The sequence below is a fragment of the Magnolia sinica genome, chromosome 1 (genome assembly GCF_029962835.1).
Source record: "Magnolia sinica isolate HGM2019 chromosome 1, MsV1, whole genome shotgun sequence".
Taxonomy (NCBI): Eukaryota; Viridiplantae; Streptophyta; class Magnoliopsida; order Magnoliales; family Magnoliaceae; genus Magnolia; species Magnolia sinica.
In genome coordinates, this window is record NC_080573.1 from 17,035,282 (window position 1) to 17,060,629 (window position 25,348).

The following is a 25,348-nucleotide window of genomic DNA, read 5'->3' on the forward strand; positions in this document are numbered from 1 at the left end:
AAACGAGCTGTCTCCACTCAGTCTGCCAGTTGAGCTGGGTGTATCCACTTGCATCCTTGACACATAACATTTGAGTTGTATGCGTGTGTGTGTGTGTGTGTGTGTGTGTGTGTGTGTGTGTGTGTGTGTGTGTGTGTGTGTGACTAATATCAACTGTGAATCTGGTCCTTTGATTGCAATTTCATGGTCCACCACACATGATTTTTGCTTAATATGGTGTCTAATCCCAAACATAGGGATTGGATGGGCAAAATGCCATTATATTTCCATACAAGCAATTATTGTGCAATAATGGTGTTAATACCATCTAATTCAATTCCATACCATTTAATCTCGGTGAGCCTGTTTGGAATGAGGAATTGACTGTTACTGATGCATGCTCTCCCTGTATGGCCACTCCCCTGCCACTGGCCAATGGCTAGTGGCCAGTGCTCTGTGGACCTCAACATGATGTATGTTTCTCATCCATGCCGTCCATCCATTTTTCCATATAATTTTACAGTATGAACTTAAAACTGAGTTAGATCAAAATCTCACGTACGTGGATCACACGATGGGAAAACAATAGTGATTGAACGTCTATCATTAAAAACCTCTTACGGCCACTGTAATGTTTATTTGACATCGAACCAGTAGCCCACTTGAAGGATGTTGCGCTATTGTCTGAACTTTTCTCTCCGATTGGGCCTTGGATCGGGGTTTGGTTCGACTAGGTGACCATTTTGTCTATTTTATCATTTTCTTATTGAATTGATGACTGGATTTAGGTTTGACCATTCATTTTCTAATTGAATTGATGGCTGGATTTAGGTTTGACCATTTTGTCCTTTTGATAATTTTCTCATTGATTTGACGATTAGATTTAGGTTTATGATCATTAGAAAGTTTTTTTTTTTTTTTCTAGGTCATGACTATAAATAAATTTCTTCCTCATTTTAAGTCGTTATTACTTAGAATATTGGTAAAAATAATAATTAGTCTAAGATATATTCATGGATCGGCTAACTTGGTCCCTAATTCTTAAATTTGAGTCATAAATGATCTACTTTACATCAATATTTGCATTTTTTTCATAATTCTGATCGTGCATAAAGATATAATTTATCTCTAGCCAAGACCTATCTTTTAGAATAATTGGATGTTAAGACCCATCCAATCTAACTGTTAATTTTCTTAATATATTACAATTTTGGATCTAATGGTTCAAATCGATTTCTAATTAGGTAGTTTGGTCGGGTGGATCTTACTTTTCTTACGTAAATTTTTTTAATTAGGTGATTAAACTTTTGATCAATAGTTGGATTAGACTAGATCATAAATTTAATGGTCCGGATCATTAGTTTAATCTTTTTCCCTAACTTCTATGATCCAGATCCAAGATCGGCTTATGGATTGAGACTAACATGACCAAATCATGGTTAATTAATGTCTTAGATGAAAATCTACTCTTAAATATTGAGATACACCCTTAAATCTAAATGTATGTGGTCAGGACCAATTTACAATACCTTTAAAGTTGGTAGGGCCTACTGCTGCTACTGTAACATCCTGAATTTTCACTATTTTTAATTGCAAAATATTATATATATATATATATATATATATATATATATATATATATATATATATATATATCCTTGATACTCGAAGTGAGTATATATGTGAGTAGTACCGATAAAGAACTGCGCAAATTCGATTAACCAACCGTATGAAACCAACAAATTCGCCTGATTACTTAAACATCAAGCCTAACCTTGAAAATTGTTCATCTAGGGCCCAAATCAAACCGACCCATCTTTGACTAATCAAGACAACCATAACTAAATTAAAGATCTATCAAAAGCTGGGCCGACTATGGGCCGGATCTTAACTAACGAACCAAGTTAACCTATTTACTCATTTAGCCTAAGAACCAATAGTTTAGAGTGATCATGACCGAACACCCATTTTTGTAAATTTTGAATAGGCCACACTAGGAATATAGTTAATCCAGACCCTAACAATTGTGCTCAAGAAATCTCCCTACCCAATTCATTCGAAAAATGCCCTGATTATCCAAACAAGCTCCAGACCGCTCATTAGTGGCCTACTATTTCTGAAATTATAGAATAATGTTCGTCTCACTGGGTTTGAAGTCTACCGCGGACGGTGGACCCAACCAGTGTCCCAAACTGCACAACTTTGACCCTGGAGGTAGAGCTTGAAAGGTGCGACTCTCCGAGACTTAAATGAGTTGACCCTACCATTAAAACGGCGAAATTGTGACTTTCCAACTGTTGAATTGCAATCAAACTCAGGCCATGAACCAGGGATATTTTCCTGCTCATATCCGTATAACTGAGGCCTTAATTGAACATCGGTGACCGTTGATCACAAATCAGGCCTCTATGGCCAATTGGGTCATCCGTTTGCTGCCAAATTCAAACCAACCACTCATCCGACAATGGAAAACCTGCCCCATGACATAGATGGGTCAGGGGGCCACTGGGATGGCCTCAAAGACCATAAATCCACCCATTAGGGGTACATACATTAGAATAAGACTCCCTAGGGCTAATTGGACTAATTTCCATACTATAAAAGCACTTAAATCTCTCTCCCACACTCTCATACGAATTTTTCTGCAAGTGGAGAGAGAGAGAGGAGAGAGTAAAGTGTGAGGAAGAGCTCTAAGAGGCTGGAAATTGGAGAATTTTTCTTCCCTACCTCAGTCCCATATCGGAGCTTGCGACCCCACCGCCGCGAGAGTGGCTTACCAGCGATTGTAAGGTATCCACCCAACCTTATTTTAGATTTTAGTGCATTAGGCTACTTGCATGTATCCTAACATGCAAATCCAATTGGCACAAGATTCTGACACACCAATTTGCGGGATCGACACCTTGGGAGTGGCTATGCAAGCTGTTGAACCATACCTAGGTGTGGACCATTATCCTTAGATGGCCAATTATCGAGCCCAGGCTAAAATTAGTAATTGTGTTTGTTAAAATTTGCTTCGCATGGTTGATTTATAAGGAATCCGTTAGTAGTTACTTCTTTACAAATCTGCCTAAGCATGTTTAGAGAAATTGATGCTTAATTCCATGTCAAATAGTCTAGGTCCTTCGAATGTTGCCTTCCTTCCTTGCTTTTCCTTCTTATTATGTGAAATTGAAATTAGAATAACCCTAAATCTGAAACAATTTGGGGGAAATGTGCTACATGTGTTCTATACATTTAATTTGGGTCAAATGTACGCTATTGTTTACATGCATGCCTAAATTTTCTGCAAATATGAGTAGTTTATGATCTTCCTATGTTATTAAGCAGTCCAAACCCTACATACATGCATGACTAAACTTTTGCAACTAGGAGTAGATCATAACTCTCTTTATCATGCCAAGTAATTTAAATCTTAATTATATGCATGCCTAAGTTCTTCTGTAACTAGGAGCAATTCATGATCTTCTTTAAAATGTTAAGTAATTTAGATCCTTTTATGGGTTGGCCAGTGTAACTACAAGGCCTGTATGGGTAGCCCCACCGGTTGGGCCGTCCAACGAAGAATTTGAACAATTTAGGTCGAACACGGATAGCTGCCAGTAGTTGGACTATGTGGGATGCTTGCACCTAATGCCGGGTGTTTTGCAGTTTGCCTGAATTAAACAAATTAGCCCACTAACTGACCAGCTATCTCTGTTAACCATGTATAATTGCACCTGTTTGAACCTGAGACACCCGACGCCTATGTAGCGCCCACTGGTAACAACTATGATGTGATCCACAAGTCTTGGGAGTTGGACATGGTGAAATGAGACACTATGATCGAGTTGTTGGCCTACGTTAAGATGACGAGCTTCCCCGTAGTGACCGCGGGCAATCCAGGGTACAAACTCGCCTCGTGAGCCAGACATGGTCGAATGAGACACTATGCCCGAGCCATTGGCCTACGTTGGGGTGACGAGCCTCCCCCGTAGTGACCGCGAGTAAGCCTTCTTTACAAGTCACCTTTCGTATGTGTTTCCGGGGAATGACGAACCCAAATGGATCAAGGATCGCAGGCACAAGGCTGTCGCGACCGCTTGCGCCTCGCGATCAAGATAAGGGCATTGACTTCGTTAAGGTGTTCCAGTTTTCCCAACTTGCTGGATCAATGGACATAACTAAATACTTGACTAACATATTCTCCATCACATCGCATTAGTTAAGTTGACGACTCAGCAGTTGAGGTAGCATTGAAGGAGTGTTGGATATTGCGAACGTAAGATGGTGTCACTCGAGAGAGTGTTAGATGGTGATGGTATGTATCAGATCATAATAACATGCATATACATTAACAAGAGTAGCTATGAACTTTGTGTTTGATGCTTTTCTATTAATTGCACCTATGAAATTGATAACTTCTGTAACTTATTACTAATGGAACCCACTGAGTTGATCACTCACTCTTCTTCTGAGATGGTGTTTTAAAACACTAACCAGACACTTTCATAAATGCATGTACTAGGAATTCGACACGCAGGACGAGGCGTTCATAGATTCGGAGGAGGAGCTCTCCTATTGCCAGCTCTTGGGTGGGCCACTATAGTTGCCTTAGGGACACAATGGGGCCATAGGATAGGGTTATTTTTATTTATATTTTAAATATTTTTATACATTTGTATTTTTAGGACTGTAAACTTTTTTCAGTTGTAGTCTTGTATTTTGGATAGATATATTTCACTTGTCAACTGATTTACTTGCTTTAAAATTTATGTTTATTTCAGGGTACATCGCATAGTCTAATTTAATTCTATGAACTACTCAAATGCCAAGTTAAACGAATTATAAAATCCCACTTCCGCAAAGAATAAGTGGCACCCGAGATGTCGGAAGTCGAGTATCTACTCGACACCCCTGAAATCCGGGGCGTTACAACTACATTATTAGCATTATATCTTTCATTGAAATGATATAAAGTTCTTTATAGTTCTAGATCTTCTATCTAGTTACAAAAGCAAGATATTAAGGTAGGGCCCACCTAGATCAGATTCTCTTACACATGAGGCCCTTAAAAAATGTAAGATTGACCACGATATGCATCGTCACATTTTTAAATCATGATTCTACCAAAATTTAATAGTACTTAATTTATTTGGATTGCCATCATCATGCATCTAGTTCTAGAAATAGCAAAATTAATTATATATCTTCATATCTTCATAATTCCACACTCATCCCAACTCTTGATATTGTGATAAGCTTTTTTATTTTGGGTTAGCTTTGTTAGTACGCACCCATGTCAGTACACACAGTCTATGTTAGCCACCCCCGCTAGGGATCGGTACCGTGATAGGCTACTTTTTAATAATATCATGTAATTTCTTATGATCTAATTTAATTTGGACAGATCTAATTGGATTGTATTTTCCATATTTGATCAAGGGTTGATCCATACCACTGATTTGTGTTCACATCATGTGATCTACCTCATTCTATCAATGATCTAAAAGGTACCAAGTGTATTTGCAAGGATTTCACCATAAATCCTGATGGAAAGCTAAAGTATTACGATCAAACACTAATCTTCAAGTTATCATACATATATGATCAAATCTAAATCTTTATCCCAAGTTAGTGTGGTGGGGCCTACTTTCATGATCATGGATCTAGTTAGGTCCACTACACATCTAAGAGATGTATTTACAAGACTCTAAATCATAGAAAAAAGAAATCTTACACCAACATACATATACATCAAGTGGGGCCCACTAACCAGTGGTACCAAACCCACCAAGATGTTTGTGAGAAATCCACCCCATTCATCCGCTTTGAGAGCTCATTTTAGGACATGAGACAAATGATGTGTATCTAAAACTTATGTGGGTCAGACGGGAGGAAACAGTGGGGATTCAGTGTGAATTGTTGAAACATTTTTGGGGCCATAATTTTTTCATGTCAGGAATTTTTTTTGGTATTTTCACTTCATCCTAGTAGTAATGACCTTATAAACGGTTTGGATGGATTATAAACATCAAGGTGGAGCCCAAGAAGGTTTCAACGATAGGAATTTCTTTCCCCAATTTTCCCTCTCGTGTGACCCATCTGAGTTTTGGATCTACATAATTTTTCGTCGCATTTTCTAAAATGAGCAGTCAAAACGGATGGACGAAGTAGATTTATGGCAAACATCTCTGTAGCCCCACCCAGCATCCTTGCGCAGGAACTTCCTGCGAAAGGTTCTACGAGGAAATCCGCATCCCCAAAAAGTACGGCCTGCCACGCTGACGTGGCAGCGTGGGAATACATGCTGTTGTCCATGTGGCAGCATGGGTCCCACACGGCTTGGTCCACTCTTTTATGTTGTTTGTTGATTAGTATGGCCCACTAGTGTAGCTTTTGATAGGAACTCATTCAGCAGTTTCTAACCGTTAGATTAAAAAAATAAAAATAGAACAATCCCTAAGATGAGCACATGGATTAGAATGGATGGCTTAGATCTCGTGATGCAGAGGCTGGGCTCACTTAAATAAATCAGTAACTTTCTCTCTATGTCTGTGCACAAGAAGTTTTTAATTGTCACTCACCATTATTTCATATGGCATTGTCCGCATGAGATATGGATCCTCTTCATTTTGAGATTCATGCCATATATTAATAGACTAGCGCCATAGTAAGGAGTACACGGACCTGGGCTTACCAAATCCAATCTGCTCCCACCAATCATTCGTTATGAATCAAATCATTGTGAATAGTCCAGATTCATTTCACGGCATCTACCCAAAAATGACGTAGATCAATTCTCAGGTGGACCACATCACAGTAAGAGAAGTAATTGAATGTCCACCGTTAAAACTTCTCAAGCCCATTGTAATGTTTATTTTCCATCTAAATTATGGATTAGGTCACACCGTCCTGTACGAAGAGAAATAAAAAAATATCACTTGATCCAAAACTTTCTGTGGCGTCTAAGAAGTTTTCAACTGTGAGCATTCAGTCGACATTTTTTTTTCCATGGTGTGGATTACATGAGACGTGGATCTACCTCATTTTTCAGCTCATATCCTAAAATGAGCTGAAAAATGGATTAATGGTACGGATAAAACATATACATTATAATGGGCGCATATAGCTTTTCCAACACTGACCATGACCTGGTACTGGAGGGAATCCAATAGTAGATGCCGACAGCCAGTCAGCCGCCGAGGTTGAATGGTCATGGTAAAGGAGAATGCTTGTGTCCGACCTCAGTCGGACAACAAGCCGTCTGACCATATATGTGTGAGGGCCTACGATAATGTATCTGTGTATCCACGTTGTTCATTTCTTCTCTAAGATCATATTATGGTATAAGCTAAAATATTAGGCAGATCCAACGCTCTAGTTGACCACACCAAATAGTGAACTTAGTTGCATTAATTGCACAAAACATTAATTCATGTTGTATTAAATGTCAGAATCATCTCTAATATGGTCCACAGGAGCGTTGGATCTGCCTCATTTTTAGGCTAATACCTTAACATGATCTCAGAAAAGATATGAACGGCATGGATAAACAAATACATCACTGTGGCTCCACACAGATCTACTCGGACGGCTTATTGTCCGAGCGGGGGATCGGATGCAATCAGCTTCCAATGGTAAAGAGAAAGGTCATTGCGCGTATGACTCAGCTTGCTTTGTCATCTATCTAAATGTCAATACACATGAAAAGCTCTAATTCATTTGAAAGATAATATCCAACCATCAGATTGCCTTCCTCATTTCCAATCTCTGTCTACCGCTGATCGCAGAAGCCATTTTCTCTCTGTCTCTCCATTCATTCCGGTACGCTTCATTCTACCATTTTAATAATACAACGGCATATATATTAGTATCACATTGCTCCCCAGAAACAGGGATTCACCCACTACGGTGGCCGCGCCCCTCTTCCCGGGGAGGGACGCAGAGGGTGCTCTGTGGGCCCTATCATGATGTATGTGTTTCATCCACACTGTCCATCCATTTTTCCAGATCATTTTATTGTGTGAGCCCAAAACTGACTTGGATCAGTGTTGATTGAATGGCCACCATTAAAAACTTCTTGGAAGCTATAAAAGTATTTGGATAAGCTGATATTAGCTTTTTCCCTTCATCCATGTCGGTATGACCTAAGGTTTTTAATGGTAGACAGTTAATCGTAATTATTGGTTTCCTACGGTGTGGTCCACCTGAGATTTAGAACTGTCTTGCTTTTTGGATCAAGCGATCAAATGATCTGTAAAAATAGATGGACGGCGTCGATCAAACACATATATCATGATAAGGCCCACGGAGCATCAATCACTAGCCAAGTAGCTAGAGGCAGCGTTACTAACCAAACCGCATCTGAAACGGACTTAAGGCATACTCATCAGTTTTGACCGCGTCCTAAAATGCTATGGAAAAACGGATGAACGGCCTGGATGTAAGGCATATACATCAAGGTGGGCTAAAAACAGGGATATACGGATCTATTTGGATTCCCTAATCGGACGAGAGCGGGTTAGTTGAGACCCGGTCTCACGCAAGATGGCCCACCTTGATACATGTCTTATGTATCCACACCGTCCACCCATTTTTTCAGATCAATTTAGGACATTATCCCATAAATGAAGCAGATCCAATTATTAGGTGGACATTATTAGAAGAAAAGAGTGGTGGTTGAACGCTCTACCATTAAAATCTTCGTGGGGCACACTTTAACGTTTTCGTGGTGTTTTTTCTTTTTTTTTTCTTTTTTTTAAATTTATTTACTTTCCAATATGTTGATAAGGTTACATAGGCCCTGTACGGAGGAAAAAAAAAATCAGCTTAATACAAAACGTGTGTCCCATTAACGGTCAATAAACACAGTTTCCTATGGTATGGTTCACCTGATAATTGAATCTGTTTAATTTTTTAGATAATGCTTTAAATTTATCTGGAAAAATGAATGGACGGCAAGGATACATAATACATACCTTAAGGTGGCCTCACCCTAACCCCACAGTAAGGGCCTCACTGTCTTGCATGAGTCCAGGGCCTCACCTAATCCACTCTCCTTCGGACAGCTGGCTTTCCTCCTAAATTCTTTAGTCAAGAATTTAAGTGTTGTACTTGATGTCTTAAATCTAGACTGATACAGGGTTTATCGATGCCATTGACAGTCTGTTAAATGTCACCTTGGATGAATAGTGCTCGATCACATCGAAATTTTCCAGATTTTCTCTAGTTGGTCGTTGACCTATCTGGGCACTTTTTTTGATGCCATCGATGGATGTTTGATTGAACCTTTGACGGAAAATCAGATTTTGTCTTTAGACAATTTGAGTGTTAGTTCGATGCTATCGACCCGACTTCGATGCCATCAAAAGATAAGTTTAGATGACATCGAAGGACGTTCGATGACATCGAACGTTTTGTGCAAATTTTGTAGATCCGCTCGATCAACAAAATTTGTTTCCGATTTAGTTTTAGATTCTCCCATAGGCTATAAATATGGGTGTAAACGGGATTGAGATGTATTCTAAGGGTTTCTAAATAATTCTAAGGTTTCAAAGGTGTGGAGTAAGGGTGACATTCGAGGTTGTTCGAATTAGGTAAGCCTTCTCTATTTATAATTTCTACTTTCATAGTGAATTCCTGACACTTTGTGAAGTAGTTTTTTTTTTTTTTTTTTCGAAAGGGTTTTACATGTTAAATCAATGTGTTTTCCTTTTGTGTTTGCTTGGTGCTACCTAATTGTTATCTTAAATTCATCTCTGTCTGATTTCGCCGTTCTCCCAACATTAAGTAGGGCTATTATGGTGTTTATGAGAAATTTATTCTGTTCAGCCATTTTTTGCTCTCATTTTAGAATAGACGATAAAAAAACCAAGCAGGATCGAAGGCTCATGAGGACCACACATAAGGGAAAACTGGGAAAAGAAATGACTGCAATTCTTGGGATCTACTTTGATTCTTTTATGCCATCTAAACTGTTTGTAAGGTTTCCCATTGGGGGGGCTTTGCTCTTGCTCGGGTGGTAGACTCCCAGGAGTTTCAACTCCCGGTCAAGGGTTCGAGTACCCATAGGTGGTGAAATTCCACCTGCATGAGTGTTTGGGGGTGTGTGTGCATGTGTAAAATTAAAAATTTATTTATTTTTTTTTTAAAGGTCATTCCCATTGGGATAAATTGAAAGCAAAAATTCTTAGCCCGATAAAAAACTTTTGTAGCCATGCAAATGTTTCAACGGTGGCCTTCTGTTTCATCTTGTGGGGCTCACTTGGGTCTTGCATCCAGCTTATTTTTTTTTATTGCAAGTCTTAAAATGAATGTGAAAAACGGATGGACAGAATGGATTTCCCACAAACATCAAAGTGGGCCTCATCTAGATTCCCAGTGCACTTCTTACCAAAAGGCTCTGGCAGTAAATCAGCTGCCCCCTTTTCCCATGTATCCGGTTTTCCAGACAAAGCCTTTTCCAAAGGCACTTCCTGCCACCGGGAGTTAAGTGGGGCTCATTCCAATGTTTGTGACAAATCCACCCATTCAACAGTTTTGCCCAATCATGTTAGGACATGGCACAAACATATCCAAAACTCAGGTGAGCGCGGGAAGAAAAGGTTAGGAAAATGCCTACCAGTGAAACATCCCAGGCCTCTACTTTGATGTTTGTAAATCATCCACACTGTTCATAAGTTTATTTCTGATGTTTATATGCCATCCACACTGTTCATAAGTTCATTCCTTCTAGGTTGAGCTGGAAAAAAATAAAATATATATTAGCTTAACCCAAATCTTCTATGGCCCCAGAAATGTTTCAATTGGCCGTTCAATCCTCACTATTTCCTGTCATGCGGCTTGCTTAAGTTTTGGATCTCCCTCATTTTTTAGCCCTTATCCTAACATGATCTAAAAAAACAGATGAATGGGGTGGATATCTCACAAACATTATGGTGTACTCACCTAACTTGGGAAGCCGCTGCAAAAGGATTTTGCAAGCAATTGGTCACACAGAGATCAACCCTAGGCAAAACATGGGTGGCTGTTGTGCTGTACACCACGCATGGAATGCGAGGGATAAGAAAATAGGAGTTCTGATGTGGGTAACTTCGATGGGCTCTGTATCATAATGTATGTGTTAAGACTCATCCATTCCATATATAGATAAGAAAATAGGAGTTTCCAAGACCTATCCTTTATAATGATTGGATGTTAAGACTCATCCAATCTGACCATTAATTTTCTTAATATATCATAATTTTGAATCTAATGGTCCTGATCGATATCTAATTAGGTAGTTTGGTCGGCTGGATTTTACTTTCTTTAAGTAATTTTTTTTTTCTTAGGTGATTAGACTTTTGATCAATAGTTTGATTGGAATAGATCATAAATTTAATGGTCTAGATCATTAGTTTAATTTTTTTCCCTAACTTTTATAGTACATATCCAAGATCAGCTTATGGATTGAGACTAACATGACCAAATCATGATTAATTAACACATTAAATGAAAATCTACTCTTAAATATTGTGATACACCCTTAAATCTAAGTGTATGCCGCGGGCTCATTTTACGGTACCTTTAAAGTTGGTAGGGCCTACTGCTACACTAATTATTTGCGTTAGATCTTTCATCTAAATGATATAAAGTTCTTTATAGTTCTAGATCTTCTATCAAGTTACCAAACCAAGATATCAAAACTGTCCATCCATTTTTCCTGATCATTTTATTGTGTGATCCCAAAACTTACTTAGTTCAGTGTTGATTGAATGGCCACCATTAAAAACTTCTTGGAAGCTATAAAAGTATTTGGATAAGCTGATATTAGCTTTTTCCCTTTATCCATTTCCGTATGACCTTAGGTTTTTAATAGTAGACAGTTAATTGTAATTATTGGTTTCCTACGGTGTGGTCCACCTGAGATTGAGAACTGTCTCATTTTTTGGATCAAGCGATCAAATGATCTGTAAAAATAGATGGACGGCGTCGATCAAACACATATATCTTGATAAGGCCCACGGAGTACCAATCATTAGCCAAGTGGCTATAGGCAGCGTTACTAGCCAAACCGCATCTGAAACGGACTTAAGGCATACTCATCAGTTTTGACCGCGTCCTAAAATGATATGAAAAAACGGATGAACGCCATAGATGTAAGGCATATACATCAAGGTGGGCTAAAAACAGGGATACACAGATCTACGTGCATCCCCTAATCCACCAAAGCCACGCCCCTCCTCGGACGAGAGCGGATTAGGTGAGACCCGGTCTCACGCAAGATGGCCCACCTTGATATATGTGTTATGTATCCACACTGTCCATTCATTTTTTCAGATCATTTTAGGACATTATCCCAAAAATGAAGCAGATTCAATTATTAGGTGGACCTTATTGTAAGAAAGAGTGGTGGTTGAACGCTCTACCATTAAAATCTTCGTAGGGCACACTTCAATGTTTCCGTGATGTTTTTTTTTTTTTAAATTTCCAATATGATGATAAGGTTACATAGACCCTGTCCGAAGGAAAAAAAATATCAGCTTAATGCAGGACGTGTGTTCCATTAATGGTCAATAAACACTATTTCCTATGGTATGGTTCACCTGATGATTGAATATGTTTTATTTTTGAGATAATGCCCTAAAATTATCTGGAAAAATGGATGGATGGCAAGGATACATAATACATACCTCAAGGTGGCCTCACCCTGACCCCACAGTAAGGACCGCACTGTCTTGCATGAGTCCAGGGTCTCACCTCCGCTCTCCTTGGGAGGCTGGCTTTCCCACCAAATTCTTTAATTAGTTGAGAACTTAGGCAAGGCTTATAATGATATTTATGAGAAATTTATTCTGTTCATCCAGTTTGTGATCTCATTTTAGGATAGACTATAAAAACAACCAAAAAACAAGCAGGATCTAAGACTCAAGAGGGCCACACAAAAGGGGAAAACTGGGAAAAGAAATGACTGCAATTCTTGGGATCCACATTGATTCTTATATGCTATCTAAACAGCTTATAAGGTCATTCCCATTAGGATAAATTGAAAACAAAAATTCTTAGCCTTGATAAAAAACTTTTGTAGCCATGCAAATGTTTCAAAAGTGGCCTACTGTTTCATCTCTTGTGGCTCACTTGGGTCTTGGATCCAACTTATTTTGTGTTGCAAGTACTAAAATGAGTTTGAAAAACGGATGAACAGAATGGATTCTCACAAACATCAAAGTGGGCCTCATCTAGATTCCCAGTGCACTTCTTACCAAAAGGCTTTGGCAGTAAATCAGCTGCCCCTTTTCTCATGTATGCCGGTTTGCCAGAGAGCCTTTTCCGAAGGAACTTCCTGCCATGGGAAGTTAAGTGGGGTTCACTCTAATGTTTGTGACAAATCCACACATTCAACAGTTTTGCCCAATCATGTTAGGACATGGCACAAACATATCCAAAACTCAGGTGAGCAGTTAGGGAAATGCCTACCATTGAAACATCCTTGGCCTCTACTGTGATGTTTATATATCATCCACACAGTTCATAAGTTCATTTTTGATCTTTATATGCCATCCACACTGCCAATAAATTCATTCCTTCTAGGTTGAACGGAAAAAAAAACATTAGCCTAACCCAAAACTTTTATAGCCCCACAAATGTTTTAATAGGACATTCAATCCTCACAATTTCCTGTCATACTGCTTACTTGAGTTGTGGATCTGCCTCATTTTTTAGCCATTGTCCTTACATGGTCCGGAAAAACATATGAATGGGGTGGATATCTCACAAACATTATGGTGTACTCACCTAGCTTGGGAAGCTCCTGCAAAAGGATTTTGCAAGCAAGTGGTCACACGGAAATCAAACCTAGGCAAAACATGGGTGGTTGTTGTGCTGTACACCATGCATTCCATTGTAGAGATAAGAAAATTGGAGTTTTGATGTGGGGAACTTCTATGGGCTCTGTATCATAATGTATATGTTAAGACTCATTCATCCCATAGATAAGAAAATAGGAGTTTCCAAGAACTATCTTTTATAATGATTGGATATAAGGACTCATCCAATCTGACCATTAGTTTTCTTAATATATCACAAATTTGAATCTAATGGTTCAGATCGATATCTAATTAGGTAGTTTGGTCGGGTGGATTTTATTTTCGTCAAGTAAAATTTTTTAATTAGGTTATTAGACTTTTGATCAATAGTTTGATTGGAATAGATCATAAATTTAATGGTCCAGATCATTAATTTAATCTTTTTCCCTCACTGCGTCCCATGCGGATTAGATACTAACGGGGTTGAGTAGTGATACTGAAGTGATGTCACCAAGTTCCGTGGACCACACTATGATGTATGTATTGTATCCACAACGTCCATCCATTTGGAGATATCATTTTAAGGCATGAGTCGAAGAATGAGGCAGACCCAAAGCTTTAGTGGACCCCGCCACAGAAAACGGCAGGAAGACCATTGAAACCTTCCTAAGGCCCACCAAGATGTTTTTTCAAAATCTAACCTGCTCAAAAGTTAACAAAGACATTAAAGAAGGTAAAACACAAATATCAGCTTATTCGAAAACTTTTGTGGCCTTTAGAGGTTTTTAACGGTAGCATGGCTCTCCCCACTGTTTTCTGTGGTGGGATCCACTGGAGCCTTGGATGTGACTCATTCTTTGGATCTTACCCTAAAATAATCTCTCCAGATGGATGGACAGCGTGGATACAAAACATACGTCATAGTGGGGCCCACAGAACTTGGTGACGTCACTTCAGTAGCAGTCTCGCTACTCAACCTGTCAGTAGCCAGTCCGCGTCCCACGGCTTGGTCCGCTCTTTTCTGTTGTTTGTTGATCGGTATGGCCCACTAGTTTAGCTTTTGATAGGAACTCATTCAACGGTTTCTAACCGCTAGATTTTAAACAAAAAATAAAAATAAAAATAGAACAATGCCTAAGATGAGCACATGGATGAGAATGGATGGCTTAGATCTCGTGATGCAGAGGCTGAGCTCACTTAAACAAATCACTCACTTTCTGTCTGTATTTGTGCACAGATAGGGCATAGGGTGGCCCACGTCCCTCCTTTTTATAAAACTCTCTTCTTTTGTAATGTTAGTTAGACGAAACGTTTCATGGTTTAGAGAGATTTTAGAATAAAGCTACTCTGTGGAGCATGTATAACTTATAAACACACCATTTCATTTTGAGTCCCACATAAACTGATAGTAAGATCTAAAACGGTTCAACTAGCACCCAAGATGAGTCCATGTTAATTTATTTTAATTTTAATTTTAATTTTTTTAAAGAATGATGTACGGATAAGAAGATGTGGTTTTTGACCATGTATAGGATCTAAGGTGTATCTAATAAAGTGTTCCTCTTTTCTCATTTATGAAGGTATACCATCAAGTGTGTGCGTGCCACACATGCTCTTGAGTGTTAAAAATGTATGATTAATGAAATATGATGATGGGCCATGGATGTACGCATGATAATTCATAATTTCACATGTACAAAAAGAAATCTAACCACATGAATAATAAGATCTAAGTATAATAAGCATATTAAAGTCATTTAGTTGAATGATGGTCCATTACATCATGTTATATCATAAATTTATCACGGCCATCCACATTCCTGGTACTAGATCTGGAGTTCTACTCAAATTATGAAAATTATATCATATTAGTATTAATGCAATATGGAACAACATGAAATGGTGATTATTAGGTAAATCATGTGATCCAATAGTCATTTTATGTAATCTTAGCAATTTATCCATTAATTGGGCACTTTTAACGGTTGATTTGATAATCCAAGGGCCAATCTTTAGTCTAAAAGGTTTGGATCTATAATCTAGGGTATGGATTGGTTGTTCAACAAACGGATTGTCATAGATTTAGGTTTAAATTGGTCAAATGGTCCACTCAATGATGAATTTTGATCAACTAAAACTTAAAAAAATAAATTATACCACTCAAAATTTCCATATATATATATTTTACACACCACATTAACTAAGGCACATCATAATGTTCACTAAGGACACATTGTCATCATGATCTATGGCTGAGATCAACCCAGTCACATCCACATGACCAGTAGTTTATAAGAAAACATTAATTTTTGAGGACAACTCCAACAGCATAGTCACAAACATAGGCATAGTGATTGGCCTTGCATTTTGAAAATTACAAGTTCATAATGAAAGAATCAGTTTGCTTGTACCAACATCTGATGACTCTCTTAAACAATAAAACGATTTATTTAGCTAGTAAACTAAGTCTTCGTCTTTTTAAAAAGAAAAAAAAAAAAAAAGAAGGAAAGGAAGCTTTGAGTTGAGTCATATATATTTTTCCTAATAAGATATCCATTTTTAAACACATATTCTACATCTAACCACTTAAACTCTAGGTCAAGCACAATTATAATACTTAAAATAATATAAATAGAAACATGAGAAGATTTTTTTTTTTTTTTTTGCTTTTTGAAAGTTGATACCTTATTCATGAGTATGCTCTTTTACTCCCAGTAGGGCTTTGTATATTTCAACCTTCCCATCAATATTATTAATTGTCTTGTAATTTTTCTCTATTGGTTATTCAATTAATTCTCATCTCTTATTTTTATGCAAAGCCATTATTTACTTCTCCATAGATTCCCCACTAGCTAGCATCCATGAGATTTGATGCCTCGTAGAATGTACAGGCTCATGCTCATTTATAATGTAAGCGTAAGTAGTCACATTGTCTTATTGCCTGTTGGAGGTTAATTTGGGGCCTTCCTATGATAGTCTTAATAACTTTGAATTCAAGTAACAGTGTTTCTTCTCCACGCTTGTTATTAGGTACGTTGTCTTTGAGCTTATCATCTTGTGAATTTTCTAGATCAACAAGTTGACTTTGAACATTTTTAGAAGATTAATTTAAATCTTAGATTTCTCTAAGCTAGGTTGCACATTTCCTTTTTTGCATTAAATAATCATTAAAAATGACATCCCATCTATTTATTATAATAACTTACAGACAATAGGGTCCCATGATCTGTCACCCTAGATTTATTTGGAAAGCCAAGAAAAATATACTATTTGGACATTACATTTAGCTTCATCTTTTACCCTTTTAAACATTTAACATAAAAATACAACTAAAAGTTCAAATGAATGAATAATAACATATTTTTCAAACCATCTCTTCTCAGAGTTTTTAATCTAATTCGATTGTAGGACAAGATCAATTAACCAAATAGGAATCCATATAAATGGCTTCTCCCCAAAACAATACTTAAGCCTGGTCGAATCCATTGTGCTTTTGGCATGATTTATAAGTTCATACATTCAACCATTCCGTTCTAGCATGGAGTACCATGGATTGTGTAGTTCCTCTTAATGACTTGCTCATTGTAAAGTCTTTAAATTCATTAGAAGTCTATTATCCTTCATTATTATTTCTAGTAAACAATTTTTATTTTTATTTTTTTCAAACAACGCTTCAAACTTCATAAATAGGGACACGTATCATTCTTCCTTTTAAGTATAGAAATCATATTTTTCGAAAGAAATCATCAACAAAAAATAAAATACATCGAACATTCCTTGACTTGACTGAGACATCTCAAGTTTTAGAATGAATCAAATTTATGACTTTCTTACTTTTAATAGTAGATGAGAAAAAACATAGAGCAGCTTTGCAAATAAGCAGTCCTCATATAAATTAAATATTAATAGATTTTAAACCTCAAAATAAATTTTAATCAATCAGTAACGTTAGTATGAACCTGTTGTGCTAAGTCATAGTGGACTCCGTCCTGATATTGGCAACAATCACATTGCCGACCATGGTATTTTTGATCAAATGACATAAACTACCCATCAAATCTCCTATTAAAACTACCATTGCTCCATTACAATCTTCAATCAAACATTTTCTTGAAAAAATTATACTTATCTACATTAAAAATTTTCGATGTAGAAGTTTCTTCCATGGGATTTCCACATGTGGTCCATTAAAATTGTTTAATGATATCATCATTGTAACCATGATACCTCTAATCCACAAAATTTTACGTGTTTGTTATCATGTAAACTATGATATTAACACATAACCAATATGTGTAAAAGCAGTCCTATGCAGCATGACATGAAACAAAACGCTTGAATCCTAAATTCATTAACAGTTCATATTCTCTCATTGAATTGCCCACAACACTTTTCCATCATCGGATGAACTATCATTTTCACTAGATTTTCTTGGGAACCTTTTAAATTTATTGCTTGATCATGGAAATTAAGCTAAGGACTTTCCTCATTTGTGTTTTTAAATCTATAATTATTTTGTAAATGGATCCTTTTTCTTTGGTTCTAACACTTCACTTCTTTTTTGTACCATTTTTCGTGAATCATATTGGATCTTTTTTCATCTCTCCCACTAGTTCTTCTTGCAATAGATCTTTAAAATTTTTTTTTTTAACATCATCGAATCATCAGAGGACCCCATGATTATTTTTATAAAATTCTTTGGCAATAAGCAATGTGCCTTTTGGAAAAAAAAGAAAAAAGAAAAAAGAAAAAGCAATGTGCATATAGCCGATTCTATATTGAGATCTAGACCATTGCTAAGATCCATAATAAAACCATCTAACAAATCTGACATCTAACAAATTAACAAAGGTAAAGAGCTATGTTTTCTTTATCATCAATTTTTAATCTCCTGTTGCCAGTCCACTAACCAAAGTATTGAACTCATTCAAATGTTCTTACAAAGATGAGCTTTCATATTCAAGAGGTTCAACTTCAATTAGACAAAAGTCTTATGCAATAAAGACTTCCTTTTGTACACGTTCTGTAACTTGTACCACAAAATTTTATTGGTAGTTTAATTACATATATTAAATATATTTGAATAATCTAGTGCAAGAAACAGATATGCCATACCCTATTAGTTTTTCCCCTAAAAAACTCCATCTTCATTGTATGCATGCTTCTTTTCCTTTCTTCTAATTGTGATTTTGCAACCCTTCTTTACCAACACTACATTTACTTTAACTTGGGAAATGTGTAACTCAAATTGTTGAAGTTTGATACTTTTGAGTCTAGGAAAACTTGATCCTTTCATCAAAAACATAGGCAATATAAACACCAATGCTAATGTTGCGAAGCTGCCTCTCAACTTATAGATACCAATTGTTGCAAAAATCCTGAACACAATCAATGCAGATGAAATAAAGGTAGGAAATAAAAGAGCATAAAAAAAATGAGGCAATATATAAGGATTTACATTGTTTGATGAGAATGCCTACCATGTGGCAAGGAAAAGGTTTTTTTCTTCACTAATCAAGAGAAAATAGAGAATATAAGAGTTGTTTCTCACCCATTCAAAAAGGCACATCCATGCCTCTCATGTACTTGGAAAAAGTATATTTGGAAAACTAAAACTAAAATTATTTAAATTAACACCATAAATTCAAATTAACACCATAAATTCATTTGCAATATTTTCTAGCAGGTTAAAAATAACTACAAATTCCCTCTTAGTGCTAGCTAAGATATTTAGCCAACCATTGTCATAATTGAATTAAATTATAAATTTAAAAAAAAAAAAAAAAAAAAAAAAAAAAAAAAACTTGAAAAAGAACTTAAAATCGAAAGATTAGAGAAGAAAAATGATTCTGTAGAAGCTCCGCAACCTCTCTCTCTCTCTCTCAAACCAAATAACTAGAGTAAAAGTAAACTAGAACATTAAAAATAACTACAATCTTTACCACTTAGCCATAGTTAAGACATTTAACCAACTATTGTCATAGTTGAACTAAACTCTTTTTTTTTTTTTTTTAAAAAAAAAAACATGAAAAGGAACTTCATCAATTTTAACTAGGCATAGTTTCAGTTCATGGGGCATGGATAAAAAATTGGGCCCATTATTTGCCCTTGGTAGAATGGTGGCATAACACCATCTATGATTAAGATAGTAAGCAAACACCATAGAATTTAGCATATGGATGAATGCCAACCATATTAACCATGTACGTTCCTATAACAACTGGGGTACATTAGGTGGACTTTGAAGTAACATTGTGATTAAGTGGCTTTGTTTTTGAGTAATTTCTTTCCACCATAGCTTTTCACTCTACAAAACTCGTTGTAGTAGCATAAAAGTCAAGCAGTCCAACAAGTTAGTGCATAATTTGGGTGAGTTTAGAGAAAACCTAATGAACCTTGTAACAAAACTCTAACAAGGTCTTTGTTTATGTTAGAAGTGGTAGGTTCATACCTCTACATTTTTCTTTATCAAACCTTGTTACTTTCTAAAACTCAGCCAATACCAAAAAACTTGGTAGGTCATTAGAGCTAGCACAAAACTTGGGCAAGTTTAAGGTAACAAACTGAGTTTAAGGAACTTGTTAGATTTTCACATTGATCCGAGTTGACATAGTGGAGTTCTAAGTTGACTTGATGAGTTTCTAAACAATGCATTAGGTTTAAGGAAAAACAAATGAAATAAAGCGGGTTTGTTATAAGAATACTTGTGCAAATACTTTCTTATAGCCAATTCATTTGCAATATTTTCCAGCAAGTTTTCATTCTTTCCTCTTTCCCTTCACCTTCTAGTTTTGAATTCCTGTTTCACAAATGTATATGATAATATCTTACAGGAAAATGGCAGATGCTGTCCTCAGTGTTATGTTGGATAAATTGGTGTCATTACTTGTAAGCGAAGGTCGTCAACAACTTGAGTTTAATGACCAGTTTGAGGAAACAAAGAAGGAGCTTCAGTACATGCAGAAATATCTCAAGGAAGCTGGTCGGGTGAGGAGAAAAGATAGGAATGAGATTCTCAAGATGGTAATGAGCGACTTAAGAGAGTTGGTATACGATGCTGAAGATGTAATAGCAGATTGCCAGCTTCTATTCCAGAAAAAACGTCAAGGTTGTGCACTCAGTTATATGAGTTATTGCTCTCCCGCCCTTTTGAAAGCCCGTTGTCAGTTGGGAAAGCGGTTGAGTAAAATAAATACAAAGATAAGAGAAGTGAAGTACAGGATGAAGTATTTCTTAGATACAACTCCTCGCCAAACTGGTAAATATGAAGATGGTGGGAATATGCCACTGACCCACCCAATCCTAATGGATGAAGATGAAATGGTAGGATTAGAAGATGACTCGAGGAAGATTAGAAATTGGATCTTAGAAGCTAGTGGGCCATTAACAATGATTGGAATAGTTGGATTGGGGGGAATAGGTAAAACCACACTCGCTCAGAAGATATATAACAGGGAGAGTGCAGAAAATTCTTTTAAGCACTCATTTTTTGTTACTGTTTCTCAAAATTTCAAATTCGACGAATTGCTGAAAAAGATACTGAAGAAACTAAAGGTAGAAGAGAAAGCGCTGATGGGAGATGACGTCCGTGAGCTACTGGTAAGGCTTAAGAGCATATTAGATGAGAAGTACTTCGTAGTTTTGGATGACGTCTGGGGAACAGATGAAGGGGGGTGGTGGTATAGCTTGAAGTCCGCTTTGCCTCGAGTGGAGGGTAGCTGTGTTATTGTTACATCAAGGAATAAGAAGGTTGTTCAATCAATGGGGGCTACTGACATGTGCATACATCATTTGCAAGTTCTCTCGGAAGAAGATAGTTGGTGCTTATTTAGCAAGGTAGCTTTTGCGAGAAATGGAGGTAAGTGCACAAATCCAGATTTGGAGGTCTTGGGAAAGGAGATTGTTAAGGGATGTGGGGGGCTTCCTTTGGCAATCAACATTGTGGGCGGAATGATGTTGGGGAAAGGTGATTCCATCCATGAATGGAAGCAAATATCAAAACACCTAAAGCAGGAGTTGGAAATCAGTAAGAAAGATGAGATGATCATTTCGACACTAGAGTTAAGCTACGAAGAGCTCCCAACACACTTAAAAACTTGCTTCTTGTGTCTTGCCTCACTTCCTGAAGATTATGAAATACCAGTTGCTTACATGGTCGAATTGTGGATTGGTGAAGGTTTTGTTTGGGGAAGAAATGAGAAAACGGCATTTGAGATCGGAGAAGAATGCCTTGCAGAATTATTTAATCGATTTTTGATACTTGGAGGGAATAAAGATGTCTTTGAAAGTCGCTTCACTCATTGCAAAATGCATGATATCGTTCGAGATATGGTTATCAAATTTGCAAGAGAAGAGAGCTTTTTTGTGAGCTTGGAGAGTGGATGTAGGAACGGATCCAGTGTGCAGCCTCGCCGCCTGGGAATTTCAAAGAACACAACAGTAGAGAGCATCCGAAACAGTTCCACCAAGCTGCGGTCATTATTTGGAATGGAAATAGAGAGGAATGAGATCATTGCAAGTGTAAAAGTAGTACTCTGCAAAGTAAGATGGTTGAGGGTGTTATATCTTTCATTGTCAAACACGAAAATCGATGTTGTGGCCAAGAATTGGTTGGGTGGGATAGGGTCATTACAGCACCTCGTTTATCTTAAAATAGAGAATTCTGCCTTAAGAAAGCTCCCCGATTCAATCAGAAATCTTCATAATCTTCAGATTCTATATTTAGGAGACTGCCCGAATTTGGAAATGCTTCCTGTGTCAATCACAACATTGGAGCAACTGACAGCTGTCGAAATCTGTGATTGTCCCTCTTTAGAATGCATGCCGGAAGGGCTTGGAAAGCTTTCAAATCTTGAAAGGTTATTTGGGTTTAAACCAATGAATTTGGGTAGTAAAAATGGATCTGATATTTCGGATCTGAAGAAGTTGACAAGACTCAGAAAACTTTCGATGGACATAAAGTCAGAGAAACAAATAGAAGGGGAATGGAATGTGTTATCAATGCTCTATCATCTGCAATTTCTAGAACTAGACTTTGAGGGCAGTTCTATTGAAAGTGAAGGAGTTGTAAAGAAGATTGACCGTCAGTTTTCTGCTCCTTTAAAATCCCTTAGAGAGTTGCGTCTTTGGGACTACCCAGGAGAAAGCACACCTGCGTGGCTCAGTCCTATTTCCCTTCCCAATCTTCAGTTTCTTTTCATTGGTTGGGGAAGGATTAAGAAGATGGGTCCCAGATTTTGGGACAGTGAGAAGGGGGTATGGAAAGTGGAGGTCTTGGTGCTACAATACTTGGAAGAGATGGAAGAAGAGTGGACGAGGATGCGAAGGGCAATGCCGTCTTTAAGACTCGTGAAGGTTCAAAATTGTCCGAAGCTCAGGTCATTCCCATTGAGCATATGGAGGAAAGAAGAAGAAAACAGGTGAGGGTAGTGTAATTAAAATGTAACCTTCACTTATAATTCCTTTTCTAAATCCTACACCGTTCGTGTCACGAAATCGGATTGCGTACTGAGTTACTCAGTACCCTTTTATCGTACTGAGTAAACTCAGTTGAGCCTACTGTAAATGTATATAGGTTATCCACGCTGTCCATCCGTTTTTCCAGGTCATTTTAGTGGTTGGGTCAAGAATATAATTATGCTCAAAGCTCAAGTGGACCACACCACAGGAAACAGTGGAAATAATGACTTCCACCTTTTGAAACGTTTCTAAGGGTCACAGTGACGTTTATTTGTCATCCAACCTGATCGTAAGATCACAAAGAAATGGATGAAGGGGAACCACAGATAGCAGATTGATCCAAAGCTTCTGTGGGCCCCAAGAAATTTTCAACGTAGAATTTCAATTCACACTGTTTCCGGTGGTGATATATTTGTATTTTCCCTTCATATATGTATGATCGTATTAACTGATTAGATGGCAAATGAACATTACAATGAGCTTAAGGAAGTTTTTAATGGTGGATGTTCAATCAATACTGTTTTCACATGTGATTTCGATATGTTTAATGTTCAGGCTTACGCCCTAAAATAAGATGGTAAAATGGATGGACGGCACGGATAAAACACATACATCATAATAGGGTCATATAGCTAAGACACCAGCTAGCTGACTGATGTTGGGATCACTAGCCAAACTGCATCCCTCTTATAGTGGATCCAAAATATTATTATTATTATTTTTCCATAACAGTTTAGGGCATGGGCCCAAAAATAAGAAAGATCTAAATCGCAAATGAACCACACTACCAAAAAACAGGGGTGATTGAACGAGCACCATTAAAAACTTTCCAGGTCCAACTGTAGTGTTTATTCACTATTCAACCAGTTGATCAAGTCACACATACCTGAATGAAGGGAAAGCACAAATATCAATTTCATTCAAAACTTTTGTGCCCTCAATAAGTTTTTAAGCATATGCATTCAATCACCACTGTTTCATGTCATGTGGTCCACGTAATATTTTGATGTACCTCATTTATGGAATCTTTCCCTAAAATGATCTGAAAAAATGAATGAACGGTGTGGATAAAACACATACCGCATGGTAGGGCCCACAGAGCACGTCCGGTAGATACTGGCTATGACTCCGTCAGTCTCCGAACTACCCACTCAAACTCCTCTCATGAATGGAATCGGATTGCGTACTGAGTCACTCAGTACTCTTTTATCCTACTGAGTCAACTCAGTTGGGCCTACTATGAATGTATGTGGGTTATCCACACTGTCCATCCGTTTTTTCTATATCATTTTAGTGGTTGAGTCCAAAATGTAAGTATGCCCAAACCTTAAGTGGACCACACCAAAGGAAACAGTGGGAATAATGACTTCCACTGTTGAAACATTTCTAGGGTCCACAGTGATGTTTATTTGTCATCCAACCTGTTCATAAGATCACATAGACACGGATGAAGGGAAAACACAAAAATCAGTTCGATCCAAAACTTCTGTGGGCCCCAAAAAGTTTCAATGGTAGAATTTCAATTCACACTGTTTCCCATGGTGAGGTCCACTTGAGATTTGTATATATTTCATTTTTGGGCTCAAGTCCTCAAATTATCTATTAAAATGGATGGACAGAGTAGATAAAATATTTAAATCACGGTGGAACCCACAGAGTTTACTAAGTACGCAATCCGCTTCCTGAATGAATCCCAATGAACTTTTGTTTTTTTTTTAATTTACTTTCTGTAAAAATTAGCACCATAGATGAGTCCCGACAATACCTTTTTCTTCTTTTTTTTCCTGCCCGAAAACTTAGCTCACCAAAGGCAATTTTTAGTGTACAGTTGGTTTTTAAATGAAAATACTCATGCCCATTAGAGTAAAGCTGTTGGAAAAATTAGAAATATTTTTGTGTTTCTAAGTTCATCCATACGAATAGAGGTATACTTTACTTAAGGTTTTTTTCAGGTCCAATGAAAAAAGGTGGGTAGTATATTGGGTCTATACGACACAAAATCCCTTACTTTTTTTTTTTTTAGTCAGAGCTTCTAGTTTCAGGCACATGTAGAGCCATGCACATCCAACACATGGGTGCACGTGAATATTTGAAACACGCGTGAGATCTGAGTTTTTCATTGGATAAAATTATTGGATTTTATG

General features: G+C 37.3%; 1 protein-coding gene across 1 annotated transcript in view; it reads left to right on the top strand.

Annotated features, from left to right (window-relative positions):
• Positions 1-23,168, top strand: part of LOC131244322 (disease resistance RPP13-like protein 4) — a 76,828-nt gene extending 53,660 nt beyond the window's left edge. The window contains exon 2 of the mRNA XM_058243953.1: positions 20,579-23,168. Within this exon, the coding sequence (XP_058099936.1) occupies positions 20,583-23,168 (2,586 nt within the window). The 5' untranslated portion in view covers positions 20,579-20,582. The remainder of the gene's footprint in view (positions 1-20,578) is intronic.
• Positions 23,169-25,348: the final 2,180 nt, after the last annotated feature.